Here is a 14,700-nt window from a genome sequence, read left to right as displayed (position 1 = left end):
GAAATGACATACATGTTCGGGCATCGAGTTGTGTTGTTTCAATGCGAATGGTTTAACACTAGTAGCAACAGAACATTTCGTACTGAAACACATTTGACAACGATTGATGTAAGAAGCCGTTGGTATCAAAATGACCCATTTGTCTTGCCAAGTCAGGTGCAACAAGTTTTTTATGTCAATGATACCAAATTAGGTGAACATTGGAAAGTCGTAGAGCGATTTCAACATCGAGGAATATGGAATGTGCCGGAGCTTGAGGATGTAGATCCCGATGATAATGAATTGCCTATTCCGAATGATGTGTTCCAGCAGGACGAGACCACTGAAATTGTCCAAATCAGCATTGCAGATTCCATTAGCAACACTTTACGTAGGACTGATATTGCACCTGATATTATTCCAAGTCAAGTGGTTCTGCAATCTAGTACAAGTGTACATGTAGAGGGTCCAAACAGAGATGATTTTATCTGTGATTATAATGATCAACATTCAAATGATCCTAGTGATGATGAAGATGAATTTCATAGTCATAGTAACTCGAATACAGATGATGATATAGAGCCTTGATTGTAATATCCTTTATTTTTTGCATTATCAAGTCATTTTCATTGTAATGCTCTTGATTGTAATGGCATGCACTTGTTAATGAAGACATGTTTAGTTACAACAAGTCTGGAATGTTGTACCTATTGCTTCATTGTGGTCCATTTGGAAACATCGGAATCTGTCTGAATCTGTTTGAAGCTGTGTTTGTTCTACTGTCTCCTCTGTGTGCTGCTGCTGAAGTGCTCTATGTTTTTTTTTTCTCTTCTGTTTGGTGATGCTGCTGAATCTGTCTGAATCTGTGTATTAATCTGAATCTGCTGAATCTGTTTTGAATCTGCTGGTTTAATGCTGAAATGCGGCTGCTGCTTGAATCTGTTTTTTATGCTTCCTGCTGGTTTCTCCTCTGTTTTCCTGTTGGTTTTCTTCTTGTTGGTTTCTCACCAACGGTTATATTACTAGCGGATGTTTGGGCTAGCTCATTGGCGCCAAGTTTGTTTGGTTTTAATAGCTATGCTCCTGATGTATTTGTGTTAATTATATATAATCTTATTTTGTTTGTTGATAAAAAAATTGAAGACATGTTTAGTGATGATTCAAATTGTAATGAATTTTTTTGTTGATAATTTCTTGACTTGTAATGTGGTTCTAATATTACAGTATTAGGTTATCTTATAATTTCATAAATTGTCATGCATTTTGAATTTTTACTTTTGGTTGCTTACAATTCATTTGTTAGATACAAAGACTACACAGATGCCACCTAGGCAAGCCACTAAGAGGAGGTCGACGACCTCAATGTCAGAGGCAAACCTGGTTGAGCTCCCAGCTGCATCTCCTGTGGATGCATTTGCAAGTCTATCTCCTGTGGATGCATCTCCATCTTCGCAAACAGTTGATATTGGTAAGTGTTTCATCCTTTGTATAGAACAATTTGTTTTTTGCTCCTAAAACTGTAATCAATGTTGAGCAGTTACTACATGCTTACTCTTTTTTGAGTGATTATGATTAAAAATTTGTTAGTATTGAAGTATGACTCTGTGAGAGACAATCTGTGAGAGACAATGAAAAAAGAGATCTTTGAAGTCACAAACGGCACCTAAAAGATAAAGTGAGAGACAATTAGTCAATAAAGAGTGCAAGGCATTTATTGTTTAGTAATCCAGACAGTGTATCTTCAACTGGTTGTCAGCTGGTGCTGTCCTTTTTGTAAATTAACGAAACTCATTTCAACTGTGTGATTGTTACAGATTTGGCTATATCAGTTTGTTTGTTATGTAAATTAAGTTATATTTATCATTCAATATTTCATTTGGATATCATGGCTAGGACTACTATGACATGTCATGAAGGAATTATAATGGGTAGTTTTATAATGATACTGTTCTGGCCTCATTCTTTGTAATCTGGAACCTTTATTTCACATTGGGACTACCATGCATGCAACATCTGGATATTAGCCCACTAGTGGTGAATATTGTTTTTAAACTTTTTCCCTTGGCACCTAAAGAATATATATATATATAATGAACTACAATTCAGTAGGTCTCTTTCCTGTAAATATATGGGCTTCCCATACTATACTCTGTGGCAAAGAATCATAACAAATCATGTTAATTGCCCAAAGATTTTAGGCTTCAAAAACTAGGAATGTCACGCCCCAAACCGCCCCTAGTAGTTTGGTGCCGTGATGGCCAGTAATCCGTAATTACCGAAGGCCAACTTTCAAAATCACACACAATCAGAGTATAAAATATGGGGCTTACAAGTGCGGAAGCAATATATATACATATACGGAATCTAAATAGTCCATGAGAGCCGTGCATAAGTCCGATGAAATGACATACATCCTTATAAAGTCTTACAACTTAAATACAATAAGGAAATGAGATACAAAACACATCTTGACCAAAAGGCTTCTCAAGCCGACATATACAAGTACAAATGAAAAAAATAAGCCGAGAAGCATGATCTTCAAGACGGCGCAAAAATGCTAATCCAAAACATGTCGGCAATGCACCCAAAACACATCGGCAATCACGTCTAGGCCTCAATGCCTTCTTGTTCATCACCTACATATATATAGAGAGGGTGAGCTTGGATACTCAGTGAATGATATTAGAAATAAAGGTTTTACATGATTGATATCCAAGATTTCTTTCAAAACAATACATAGCATACATTACGGTCAAGGGAAAAATCAAGTTCATTGTTGGCCTTTCAAGTTCTTTGGATGTTATTACATCTACTTAATACAAGAGGGTGATGACGATTTCAAGACAAGAGTGCAGTTGCATTATAGTCCCCTGCAACTAAGGACTTCCAAGACAAGAGTACAGTTGCATTATAGTCCCCTGCAGCTAAGGACTTTCAAGACAAGAGTGCAGTTGCATTATAGTCCCCTGCAGCTAAGGACTTTCAAGACAAGAGTGCAGTTGCATTATAGTCCCCTGCAACTAAGGACTTTCAAGACAAGAGTGCAGTTGCATTATAGTCCCCTGCATCTAAGGACTTTCAAGACAAGAGTGCAGTTGCATTATAGTCCCCTGCAACTAAGGACTTTCAAGAAATGTCATCAAAACAAGATAGTGTTTAATATACAAGTAGGGATAGTCATTCATGCTAGATCAAGTACTTTTCAAAACAAGGCAAGACGAGATTTATGAAAGCAAGTGTAACATAGCTTTATTAAAAATACCACTCACATAGTTTCTTCAAACGTCGGGGTCGAGACAAGCCCAAATCCTACAAACACATGGCAAAGCCTATTGAATGCACTTTCAAACAAGTCTCTTATGGATGCAAATGATCTCGGAAAAGCATGCTGGGCACTAACCAGGTCTAGGCCGAGGTTCCACACCTCCTCGCCGAGGTGTGTTCCCGAGGGCCACATGCAAGGAAAAGAGGTCGGGAAACCCTGGGTTTCCCTCTGTTGATGAACATGAAAAACATGAGTGTGAAAACATGAAAATATGAATGCTCAATCATAATCTGTCATCACAAATCTGGGATTTTCATGTTACGAGTTTGAAAACATGGACCTGGGTACCCATAGTTGAAAATCATGCAAGAACAAACACAAAACATGAGTCTAGGCAAAAAGCTTTCGGATCAAAACATGACTTTTCTTGAAGAACACATGAATGTCATTTTCTCTTTCTAAAATCGAGCTTCAAAACGATGCATGGCTTACAAATCATATCCGATCATGCAATGCAATAACATGAACATAGAGAACATCATGAGTAGATCAAGAATCTAACCTTGGAACACGGATCTAACGGTTCGATCTCTAGGAATCAAGCTTGAAGATCTACTTCCTCACTCTAAAACTCTTCTTCCTCCTAGAGTTTCTCTCTCTACAAGGTAAGGTTATGACGCCAAATGATAGTTTTCTATACCCGGTTCTGGGGTTAACCCTCTGCTGAGACACGTGGCGGCGACTGGTTGGGTTCTACCTGCAAAGGTGACTGACAGACCAGACAAAGCATGGTGGAAGGGTGTTCAACAAGCAAAGTGGTATGGGCTCTCTGACGAGGCAATGACATCGGCTAATAACAAGGCGTATTCGACAAGCTACACGGAATGGCACTCCGGCGATGGGTGACATCGGCTAACAAAGGACTTCGGCAACTAAGGTGACAATGACCTCGGCTAGGAAGGACAACACTTGACTAAGCTGTGCCACATCTTGGCCTAGATGCGCCACACCTCGGCCTAGGTCGTACCACTCCAGGACGAGATCGCTAGGGTGCAAGGTAACATCTCGGCTAATGTGGTCAAGGCAAGGACGGAGGTCAGCAAGGGGTTCCAAGATACTACTACTAGACTAAGGATGACCTCGGTTTGGAATAACATCGGCTAGCACAACTCAGGCAAGGCGCGACCTAAGTTTCACATCAAGGAAGGAACAAGACAAGCATACTACACTTAGACAAATCACAAGGCTTCAAAACAAGGCATGGATCACATTAACTCAAGCGAAACAAATCACAACATACACATGCAAGCTAAACAAGTCATAATCATACCGATGCTCATGAACATGATGAGGACATAAAATGTGGGTTCCTACAGTCTACCCTCCTTAAAGAAGTTTGGTCCCCAAACTTAAGTTACCTTGTCCTACGAATAACTCCGGGTAACGGATTTTCATCTCCTCTTCCTTTTCCCATGTGGCCTCCTCGCCATAATGCTTCTCCCATTCGATTTTCACCATTGATATCGACTTGTTTCTCAACTGTCTCACTTGTCTGTCGATAATTCTCATCGGCTTCTCTTCGTAGCCCAAGTCTTCATTAACTACAACTCCGGAGTAATCTATTACATGTAGTGGGTCTCGGATATATTTTCTCAGCATTGAAACATGGAACACGCTGTGGACTTGGCTCAAATCTGGCGGCAAAGCGAGTCTGTAAGCAACGGTGTTAACCTTCTCAAGAATTTCAAACGGCCCAATATATCGGGGTGCAAGTTTACCCTTCTTCCCAAATCTCGAAACTCCTGTCATCGGCGAGACCTTCAAAAACACATGATCCCCAATTTCAAATTCTAACTCCCTCATTCTTTGGTCGGCATAACACTTCTGTCGACTCTGTGCAGTTTTAATCCTCTGCTGAATGAGTTTGATCTTCTCAGTTGTTATCTGAACCAACTCGGGGCCAATTAGAGCTTTGTCTCCTACTTCAGTCCAACATATCGGCGATCTGCACTCCCTTCCATACAAAGCTTCATACGGCGCCATGCCTATGCTGGCTTGATAACTGTTGTTGTACGCGAACTCTACTAATGGCAAATGCGATTCCCAACTTCCCTGGAAATCCAACACGCACAGTCTGAGCATGTCTTCGAGTGTCTGAATCGTTCTTTCTGTCTGCCCGTCGGTCTGAGGGTGAAAAGCCGTGCTAAATCTCAACTCTGTTCCCAAGGCTCTTTGTAGACTCTGCCAAAATCTAGAAACGAACTTCGGATCTCGGTCTGACACAATGGACATCGGCACACCATGAAGCCTAACGATCTCATTCATGTACATTTCGGCAAGTCGGTCGGCATTGAATGTAGTCTTGACCGGCAAAAAGTGAGCTGACTTAGTAAACCTGTCGACTATGACCCAAATGGAATCCATGCCTCTCTGCGTCCTCGGCAAACCCACTACGAAATCCATGGAGATGTGCTCCCATTTCCACTCAGGAATTGACAAGGGTTGAAGAAGTCTTGCCGGTCTCTGGTGTTCTGCCTTCACTCGCTGACAACACAGACACTGAAATACGAACTCGGCTATCTCTCTTTTCATGTTTGGCCACCAAAAGGTCCGCTTCACGTCCTGATACATCTTGGTGCTCCCTGGATGAATGGCAAACTTGGAACTATGGGCCTCTTGCAAAATCTTCTTTTTCAACTCTGGTACGTCGGCTACACACAATCTCCCTTCAAATCTAAGCACTTGATTCTCCATAGTGTATCCCGGCCTCGGCTTGGTGACGAATTCATCAATTACCTTCTTGAGGAATTTATCCTCCCTCTGTCTGGTCTTCACTTCCTCAATAATGGTCGGTTCCACCGAAACCGCTGTCAGGCACGCCAAACTTCCAACTAACTTCCTACTCAATGCGTCGGCTACGGAATTTGCCTTACCTGGGTGATACTGAATCTGCATGTCATAATCCTTCAGTAGTTCGAGCCATCTTCTCTGCCTCATATTTAACTCTTTCTGAGTGAACAAGTACTTCAGACTCTTGTGGTCGGTGAAAACTTGGCAAGATGTTCCATACAAGTAATGACGCCATATCTTCAAAGCAAAAACCACGGCAGCTAGCTCCAGATCATGGGTAGGATAATTCTTTCCAATGGGCTTCAACTGACGAGACGCGTACGCTATGACTTTACCTTCTTGCATTAGCACGCAACCCAAACCCTTATGTGAAGCATCACTGTAAATCTGAAATTCCTCATTAGCCGATGGTAGTACCAAAACTGGTGCTGTAACTAACCTCGTCTTCAGCTCCTGGAAGGCTGATTCTCTTTCATTGGTCCATTCATAAGCTGCTCCCTTCTTAGTTAGTTGTGTCAAAGGCACTGCAATCCTCGAGAAATCCTTCACAAACTTCCTGTAATAACCTGCCAAACCCAGAAAACTACGAACCTCGGACACGTTGGTCGGCGTCGGCCAATTCACAATGGCTTCAATCTTACTGGGGTCAACTGATGTACCGTCTTCATTAATCACATGCCCTAGAAATGAAATGCTGGAAAGCCAAAACTCGCATTTACTTAACTTGGCGTACAACTTCTTATCTCTCAAGGTTTGCAAGGCAAGTCTCAGATGATTCTCGTGCTCGTTCGTACTCCCGGAATAGATCAATATGTCGTCGATAAAGATAATGACAAACTCATCTAGGTACGGCTTAAAGACTCTGTTCATCAAGTCCATGAATGCTGCGGGGGCATTGGTTACTCCGAAGGGCATTACCAAAAATTCGTAGTGACCATATCTTGTCCGAAAAGCAGTTTTCTCGATGTCCTCGGCTTTAACCTTCAACTGGTGGTAGCCTGACCTAAGGTCAATCTTGGAAAAGACTCGTGCTCCTCGTAGTTGATCAAGCAAATCGTCAATTCTGGGCAATGGGTACTTGTTCTTGATGGTCACCTTATTAAGCTCTCTGTAATCAATGCAAAGACGAAGTGTGCCATCCTTTTTCCTAACAAATAGAACGGGTGCTCCCCACGGTGAAGTGCTCGGCCTAACAAATCCTTTGTCCAACAATTCTTGTAACTGCGATTTCAGCTCTCTAAGTTCGGCTGGGGCCATTCTGTAGGGCGTTTTGGAGATGGGTTGTGTTCCTGACATGATGTCCACGGTAAACTCTATTTCCCTATCAACAAGGTGGCCAGGCAACTCCTTCGGAAAGACATCAGGGAATTCCTCAACAACGGGTATGTCGGCTAACTCAACATTTCCATTCAAATCACTTAGTATACTGCATAAATAACCCTTACATCCTTTTTGGATCAACTTGTAGGCCTTCATGGATGAAATTAAGTAAGGTGGGGGTACTACCCCTTTACCCTGGAAAATGACCTCGGCTAGATCTGGGGTCTTCAACGTGACGTTCTTAGTAACGCAATTAATGGATGCATGATTCGCTACTAACCAGTCCATCCCCAATATGACATCGAAATGAGTCATGCTCAAAGGCATCAAATCGACTAACAACTCTACACCCTCAATCATAACAACACACGCCCTATAAATGGATGCAACAATCATGTTTCTCCCAGATGGAATAGACACAGATAATACATAATCAAGGGGTTCTAAATCCCTATCCAACTTCTCGGCGAATAAGGTAGATACAAATGAATGCGTAGAACCCGAATCAATCAATACGTATGCATCTTGAGAACAAATCGAAATGGTACCTGACACCACTGCTTCGGCATTCTGGGCGTCTCCTGGCACCAATGCGAAAACTCTGCCCTGCCTTGCCTGTACTCCCCCGATGTTATTCTTCTGTGCAGAGCCCGAGGTGCTTCCATTCCTCTTCCCATCATCGGTCCTTGCTTTCGGGAAATCTTTCACGCGATGGCCTATCTCGCCACACTCATAGCAAGCCCCTGTCGCCCAACGGCAGACCCCAAAATGCAGCTTCCCACAACTCGTACACAACGGCTTAGCATTTCCATCCTGATTTGAGTTACTAGAACTGTCCACATTCACCTTCTTCTTGGCATTGAACGGAACTCGGCGATTGTCATAATTCTGTCTCTTCCTCTGGCCCTCACTTGAACTCTGGTATCGGTTTAAATTAGCTTCAGCCAGGATGGCCTTGTCCAGTACTCCAGCGTATGTCGGCATATTGAGCATATTGACCCTGTCTTGTATCGGTCCACGTAACCCACTTTCGAACTTTCTCGCTTTTTGGTATTCGTCGTCAACCATATATGGGGCGCATATCTCGCCAGTTCAGTAAAGGCACGATCGTATTCTGCGACTGTCTTGTTTCCTTGCATCAGATTCTGAAACTCCGTGGTTTTTCGGTCTCGAACGCTGAGGGGGAAATGCTTGTTGTAGAATAACTCCAAAAATTTTGCCCAAGTCAAACCCGGATTGCTTTCTCGGACCATCATCCACCACCTACGAGCATCGTCATCTAATGTGAATGCTGCCAGAGATACCTTCTGGGCGTCTGTACTGGGGAAGATCTCAAACAGCTTCTCCATCTCTAAAACCCATGCCTCGGCTTTCATTGGTTCTATGCCCCCTTGGAATCTTGGCGGTTTCATTTTCTTGAACTCTCTGATCAAGGTTATCGTGTCGTTCCCATACAAAGCTTGGTGCGGAGGCACTTGTGGTACTGGAGGAGGTGGAGGCGGAGCTGTATATCGGCCATTGGTCTGCTCGGCCTGGGTAGAGGTGGTACCAGTATCCTGTGGCCTCGGTTGTCTCAATTCACAAACCAAGCCTTCGACTAACCTTTCCAGTCTCTCCAACCTATCCTCGGAATGATCTCGGCCAACTGGAGGTCTACCTCTCCTCATGGTGCTGGGGGTGTGGAGGATGTGACACTTAGAACAAAATGAACAAATGAACGTGCATGCAAGTGAACATGATCATGCCGATGTAACAAAATGCTCATGCCGAGATAATGCACACCTTGTCAAGTAGCAAGCAACATGATGCAATCCTAACATTCTTCTAAGGGACATCCTATGCTCTTTAGGACTCAAGTGTGTGAACAACGTACTATAAGGAATGCGTGCTCTGATACCATTCTGTCACGCCCCAAACCGCCCCTAGTAGTTTGGTGCCGTGATGGCCAGTAATCCGTAATTACCGAAGGCCAACTTTCAAAATCACACACAATCAGAGTATAAAATATGGGGCTTACAAGTGCGGAAGCAATATATATACATATACGGAATCTAAATAGTCCATGAGAGCCGTGCATAAGTCCGATGAAATGACATACATCCTTATAAAGTCTTACAACTTAAATACAATATGGAAATGAGATACAAAACACATCTTGACCAAAAGGCTTCTCAAGCCGACATATACAAGTACAAATGAAAAAAATAAGCCGAGAAGCATGATCTTCAAGACGGCGCAAAAATGCTAATCCAAAACAAGTCGGCAATGCACCCAAAACACATCGGCAATCACGTCTAGGCCTCAATGCCTTCTTGTTCATCACCTACATATATATAGAGAGGGTGAGCTTGGATACTCAGTGAATGATATTAGAAATAAAGGTTTTGCATGATTGATATCCAAGATTTCTTTCAAAACAATACATAGCATACATTACGGTCAAGGGAAAAATCAAGTTCATTGCCGGCCTTTCAAGTTCTTTGGATGTTATTACATCTACTTAATACAAGAGGGTGATGACGATTTCAAGACAAGAGTGCAGTTGCATTATAGTCCCCTGCAACTAAGGACTTCCAAGACAAGAGTGCAGTTGCATTATAGTCCCCTGCAGCTAAGGACTTTCAAGACAAGAGTGCAGTTGCATTATAGTCCCCTGCAACTAAGGACTTTCAAGACAAGAGTGCAGTTGCATTATAGTCCCCTGCATCTAAGGACTTTCAAGACAAGAGTGCAGTTGCATTATAGTCCCCTGCAACTAAGGACTTTCAAGAAATGTCATCAAAACAAGATAGTGTTTAATATACAAGTAGGGATAGTCATTCATGCTAGATCAAGTACTTTTCAAAACAAGGCAAGACGAGATTTATGAAAGCAAGTGTAACATAGCTTTATTAAAAATACCACTCACATAGTTTCTTCAAACGTCGGGGTCGAGACAAGCCCAAATCCTACAAACACATGGCAAAGCCTATTGAATGCACTTTCAAACAAGTCTCTTATGGATGCAAATGATCTCGGAAAAGCATGCTGGGCACTAACCAGGTCTAGGCCGAGGTTCCACACCTCCTCGCCGAGGTGTGTTCCCGAGGGCCACATGCAAGGAAAAGAGGTCGGGAAACCCTGGGTTTCCCTCTGTTGATGAACATGAAAAACATGAGTGTGAAAACATGAAAATATGAATGCTCAATCATAATCTGTCATCACAAATCTGGGATTTTCATGTTACGAGTTTGAAAACATGGACCTGGGTACCCATAGTTGAAAATCATGCAAGAACAAACACAAAACATGAGTCTAGGCAAAAAGCTTTCGGATCAAAACATGACTTTTCTTGAAGAACACATGAATGTCATTTTCTCTTTCTAAAATCGAGCTTCAAAACGATGCATGGCTTACAAATCATATCCGATCATGCAATGCAATAACATGAACATAGAGAACATCATGAGTAGATCAAGAATCTAACCTTGGAACACGGATCTAACGGTTCGATCTCTAGGAATCAAGCTTGAAGATCTACTTCCTCACTCTAAAACTCTTCTTCCTCCTAGAGTTTCTCTCTCTACAAGGTAAGGTTATGACGCCAAATGATAGTTTTCTATACCCGGTTCTAGGGTTAACCCTCTGCTGAGACACGTGGCGGCGACTGGTTGGGTTCTACCTGCAAAGGTGACTGACAGACCAGACAAAGCATGGTGGAAGGGTATTCAACAAGCAAAGCGGTATGGGCTCTCTGACGAGGCAATGACATCGGCTAATAACAAGGCGTATTCGACAAGCTACACGGAATGGCACTCCGGCGATGGGTGACATCGGCTAACAAAGGACTTCGGCAACTAAGGTGACAATGACCTCGGCTAGGAAGGACAACACTTGACTAAGCTGTGCCACATCTTGGCCTAGATGCGCCACACCTCGGCCTAGGTCGTACCACTCCAGGACGAGATCGCTAGGGTGCAAGGTAACATCTCGGCTAATGTGGTCAAGGCAAGGACGGAGGTCAGCAAGGGGTTCCAAGATACTACTACTAGACTAAGGATGACCTCGGCTTGGAATAACATCGGCTAGCACAACTCAGGCAAGGCGCGACCTAAGTTTCACATCAAGGAAGGAACAAGACAAGCATACTACACTTAGACAAATCACAAGGCTTCAAAACAAGGCATGGATCACATTAACTCAAGCGAAACAAATCACAACATACACATGCAAGCTAAACAAGTCATAATCATACCGATGCTCATGAACATGATGAGGACATAAAATGTGGGTTCCTACAAGGAATGATCTTGATATTTCATCTCCAACATGAAAGATGAATTTATTAGCATCCCCAATAAATATATGGGCTGGAGAAAGATGCACTTAGTTACCTGGAGCAACATTGCCAACATTTCCTTTTATCCCAATTGAACTGATTTTATTTTGAGAACTAGTGGGTAGGCTATGATCAAATAATAGATGTGCTACTCCAAAATCACCCATGTGTGCAGTCATGTCATGATCCATCAGAATATTACTCGGCTTCAGATCACCATGAATAAGTGCTGCTTGGCAGTGATGGTGAAGATGCTGTAGCCACTCCTCGAGGCTTCCATTGGGCATGGACTCGAAAACTATCGCCTTGAAATCATCACCTTTGGAATCGATGCTCGAGCAAGTAGTGATTATCTTGATGAGGTTCCGATGTCGGATACCTCTCAAAGCATTGCATTCTTCCACAAAACTCTTGGTAGCTCCTTTCTCTGTAAGTTTCAGCCTCAATTATTTGTGTGCAAATACAATTGACCCAACTGTGTTGTGTTTCCAAGATCGGCTGGAATTTCCCCTGAAATTCTATTATCAAACTGGCTAAGATCCTCTAATCTTTTGAGTTTGCCAATACCCACTGGAATTTCTCCTGTGATTGAGTTCATGGAGATTACCAACCATGTCAGGCCAATTAAATTCTTTATTCCTTCAGGGATGGATCCTGATATCTGGTTTGCTCCTGCAATCAGCTGTTGAAGAGTAGTTGAAAAATTAGCAATCAAAGTTGGTAATTCACCTTTGAACCTGTTAAGGCCTATGTCCAGTTCCTGGAGGTTGCTGCAGTTAGTTAAAGAAGTTAAGAAGCTAAATCTTGCTGCAGTTAGCCCAGAAAAATTAGCCAATAGAACAGAGCATCTACATGTTCCTAATGTTGAAATAATTTTACCATTCTATGCAGTCGAGGCTGATATAGTCAGGATTACAGGCATGCTCAGTCATCTTATCTTAGACATAGTAATCTTATAATCATGAACATGACATAATAGCAAGCTTGAATAAAGGCATATACATTCCATGATGCTTTAAACTTGAGAGTTCTTAAAATCTACAGCAACCTATATAGCAGCAGCAGCAGCAACCTATGTACATTATATGACACATAGTAATCTTCATTCACATATGCTATTTAAAGAGAGTTCTTAAAATCTGCTCTGTATATACAGCAACATAAGTTTATTTAGCAGCAGCCTATAATAGTGTTTCATTTTGTGTTTATAATATAGGTCCATCTGTAAAACGAGTACGAGGTCCAACTAGGGGTAAGAACAGTAGTAGACTCATCAGCCAACATGGTGGGAAGAAGCTTTTTGTTGGAGTTTCTATTGAGAGGAGGACATTTGTGGGGCTTAATGCCACCAAGGCCGCTAACGAATTGGGGGCACAAATTCGATTGCAAGCCCCATTGCAAGGAACAAAAAATTGGGAGGACGTTCCACCAGTCATTCGAGCAGCTATTGTACAATCCTTGCGGGTAATTTAATTTTTATAGTTGTTGAGATTGAAGTAATTAATATATAAGATGTTTAATTTTCATTTTATGTTTAATTGGGACAGGATAAGTTTGAGATTGAAGGATATGATGAGAGTCCACTTCCACAAGAAATCATTGACACAAAGGCCACACATTTGTTTAAAGGCTGGCGATATCATATGCATGAACATTACAAAGAGTTGGTGAAAGAAGGTACAGATCCTTATAGTAAACCATTTGTTGGGGTGAGCGAAGAAGATTGGAGATACATGATTGATGAAGTGTTTCTTGGTGACACACACAAGGTAATTAACTTAACAGTCATGGATGTTTCTTTTAATTGCACTACAATGAATAACTCAAAGGTCCCAAGTTTCTTTGAAATTCAAATAATATACAATTATATATGAGACAGAGTAAGGAAATTGCAGAGATGGAGGGAAAGATATAGGAACCATGCTTGGATATTGATTTTTAAGTTAATATTTCTATTGCATTGTAGAAACGGTCAACAAGAAATATAGCCAACAGGAAAAAGTTACCCTATAATCACACCATGGGTTCAAGGTCATTTTCAGCAGCAATCTCAATTGAGGTAACATATTTTTTGTTTTAAAACTTATAGTTAATGCTGCAATTTTTTATTAACAATATTACTAAGCTTGCATTTTATATGTTTCATGTAGGGAATTGAAACTGGAAAGGAGCCTCACGTTGTAGATTTTTTCAAGACCTCACATTGGAGTAAGAAAAAAAAAGATTGGATTGAACCAGTTTGTGTGGAGTTATATGTAAGTATACCTTCATTATATTTGTTATTCATAGTCCTATATAATGCTTAACTAGTTAGTGTACTTGTAAAATAGGATAACTGTTGATCCTTTTTTTTTTCTTTTTTTTTCTTTTCTTTTTTTAACACAAACAGGAAAAGATGGACCAACTTCGTGAGGAATCTTCACAGCCTGGAGCAACTCCGCTAACACAGGAGGAAATTACTGTTCAAGTCCTTGGGAAGCGTTCAGGGTATTTGAGAGGTTTCGGGGTTGGTCCAAGGCCGTCTTCTGCATTCAAGTCTACAACTAGGTCACAAGCACGTGATAAAGTGGTTAAGGGCCTTAAAGAAGAGGTAGCATCACTGAAAGGGATAATTCAATCATATGAAGGACGCTTTGAGCAGTTTGAACACTTTATGAGACAAATGCAGGGCAATGGTAGTGGATACGACTCTTTTGATGAGTAAGTACTATTGCTTTTGATGGTTTGTGAATACTTCTGGGATTTGCTTCAATTTATCAGCTCATAGATCTGATTTTGACAGTTGATCTATGACTGTCGTGTTGGCATCCATTCATATGATGGTCTAATATTGATTTGATTGGTTTCATAGGTTAATTTCATTCGGATTTAGGTACATAGTTGGATGGTTGGGGGACATAGGTTGAGGTGCCTTATTTTCAGTACATGACTTGGTATTAAATTATTGGATTTAGGTACATAGTTACAT

General features: G+C 41.6%; 1 protein-coding gene across 1 annotated transcript; it reads left to right on the top strand.

Annotated features, from left to right (window-relative positions):
- The first annotated feature begins 12,817 nt into the window (after window positions 1-12,817).
- On the top strand, window positions 12,818-14,436 carry LOC145820004 (uncharacterized). The gene is made up of 6 exons (XM_082914246.1): window positions 12,818-12,827; window positions 12,949-13,196; window positions 13,280-13,501; window positions 13,699-13,791; window positions 13,883-13,987; window positions 14,122-14,436. The coding sequence occupies exons 1-6, from the start codon at window positions 12,818-12,820 to the stop codon at window positions 14,434-14,436; spliced, it is 993 nt and encodes a 330-aa protein (XP_082770372.1).
- Window positions 14,437-14,700: the final 264 nt, after the last annotated feature.

The sequence above is a fragment of the Camellia sinensis genome, chromosome 1, assembly GCF_055761805.1.
Source record: "Camellia sinensis isolate YWXY chromosome 1, ASM5576180v1, whole genome shotgun sequence".
NCBI classification, from domain to species: domain Eukaryota; kingdom Viridiplantae; phylum Streptophyta; class Magnoliopsida; order Ericales; family Theaceae; genus Camellia; species Camellia sinensis.
Note: the sequence above shows the minus strand (reverse complement) of the source record. Positions and strands in the feature narration are given on the sequence as shown.

Excerpts from the sequence above, each read along its gene's own strand:
- LOC145820004 (XM_082914246.1), top strand. Across the intron at positions 13,502-13,698 it reads TTCTTGGTGACACACACAAG|AAACGGTCAACAAGAAATAT; the intron begins GTAATTAACTTA and ends ATTGCATTGTAG. Across the intron at positions 13,792-13,882 it reads CAGCAGCAATCTCAATTGAG|GGAATTGAAACTGGAAAGGA; the intron begins GTAACATATTTT and ends TGTTTCATGTAG.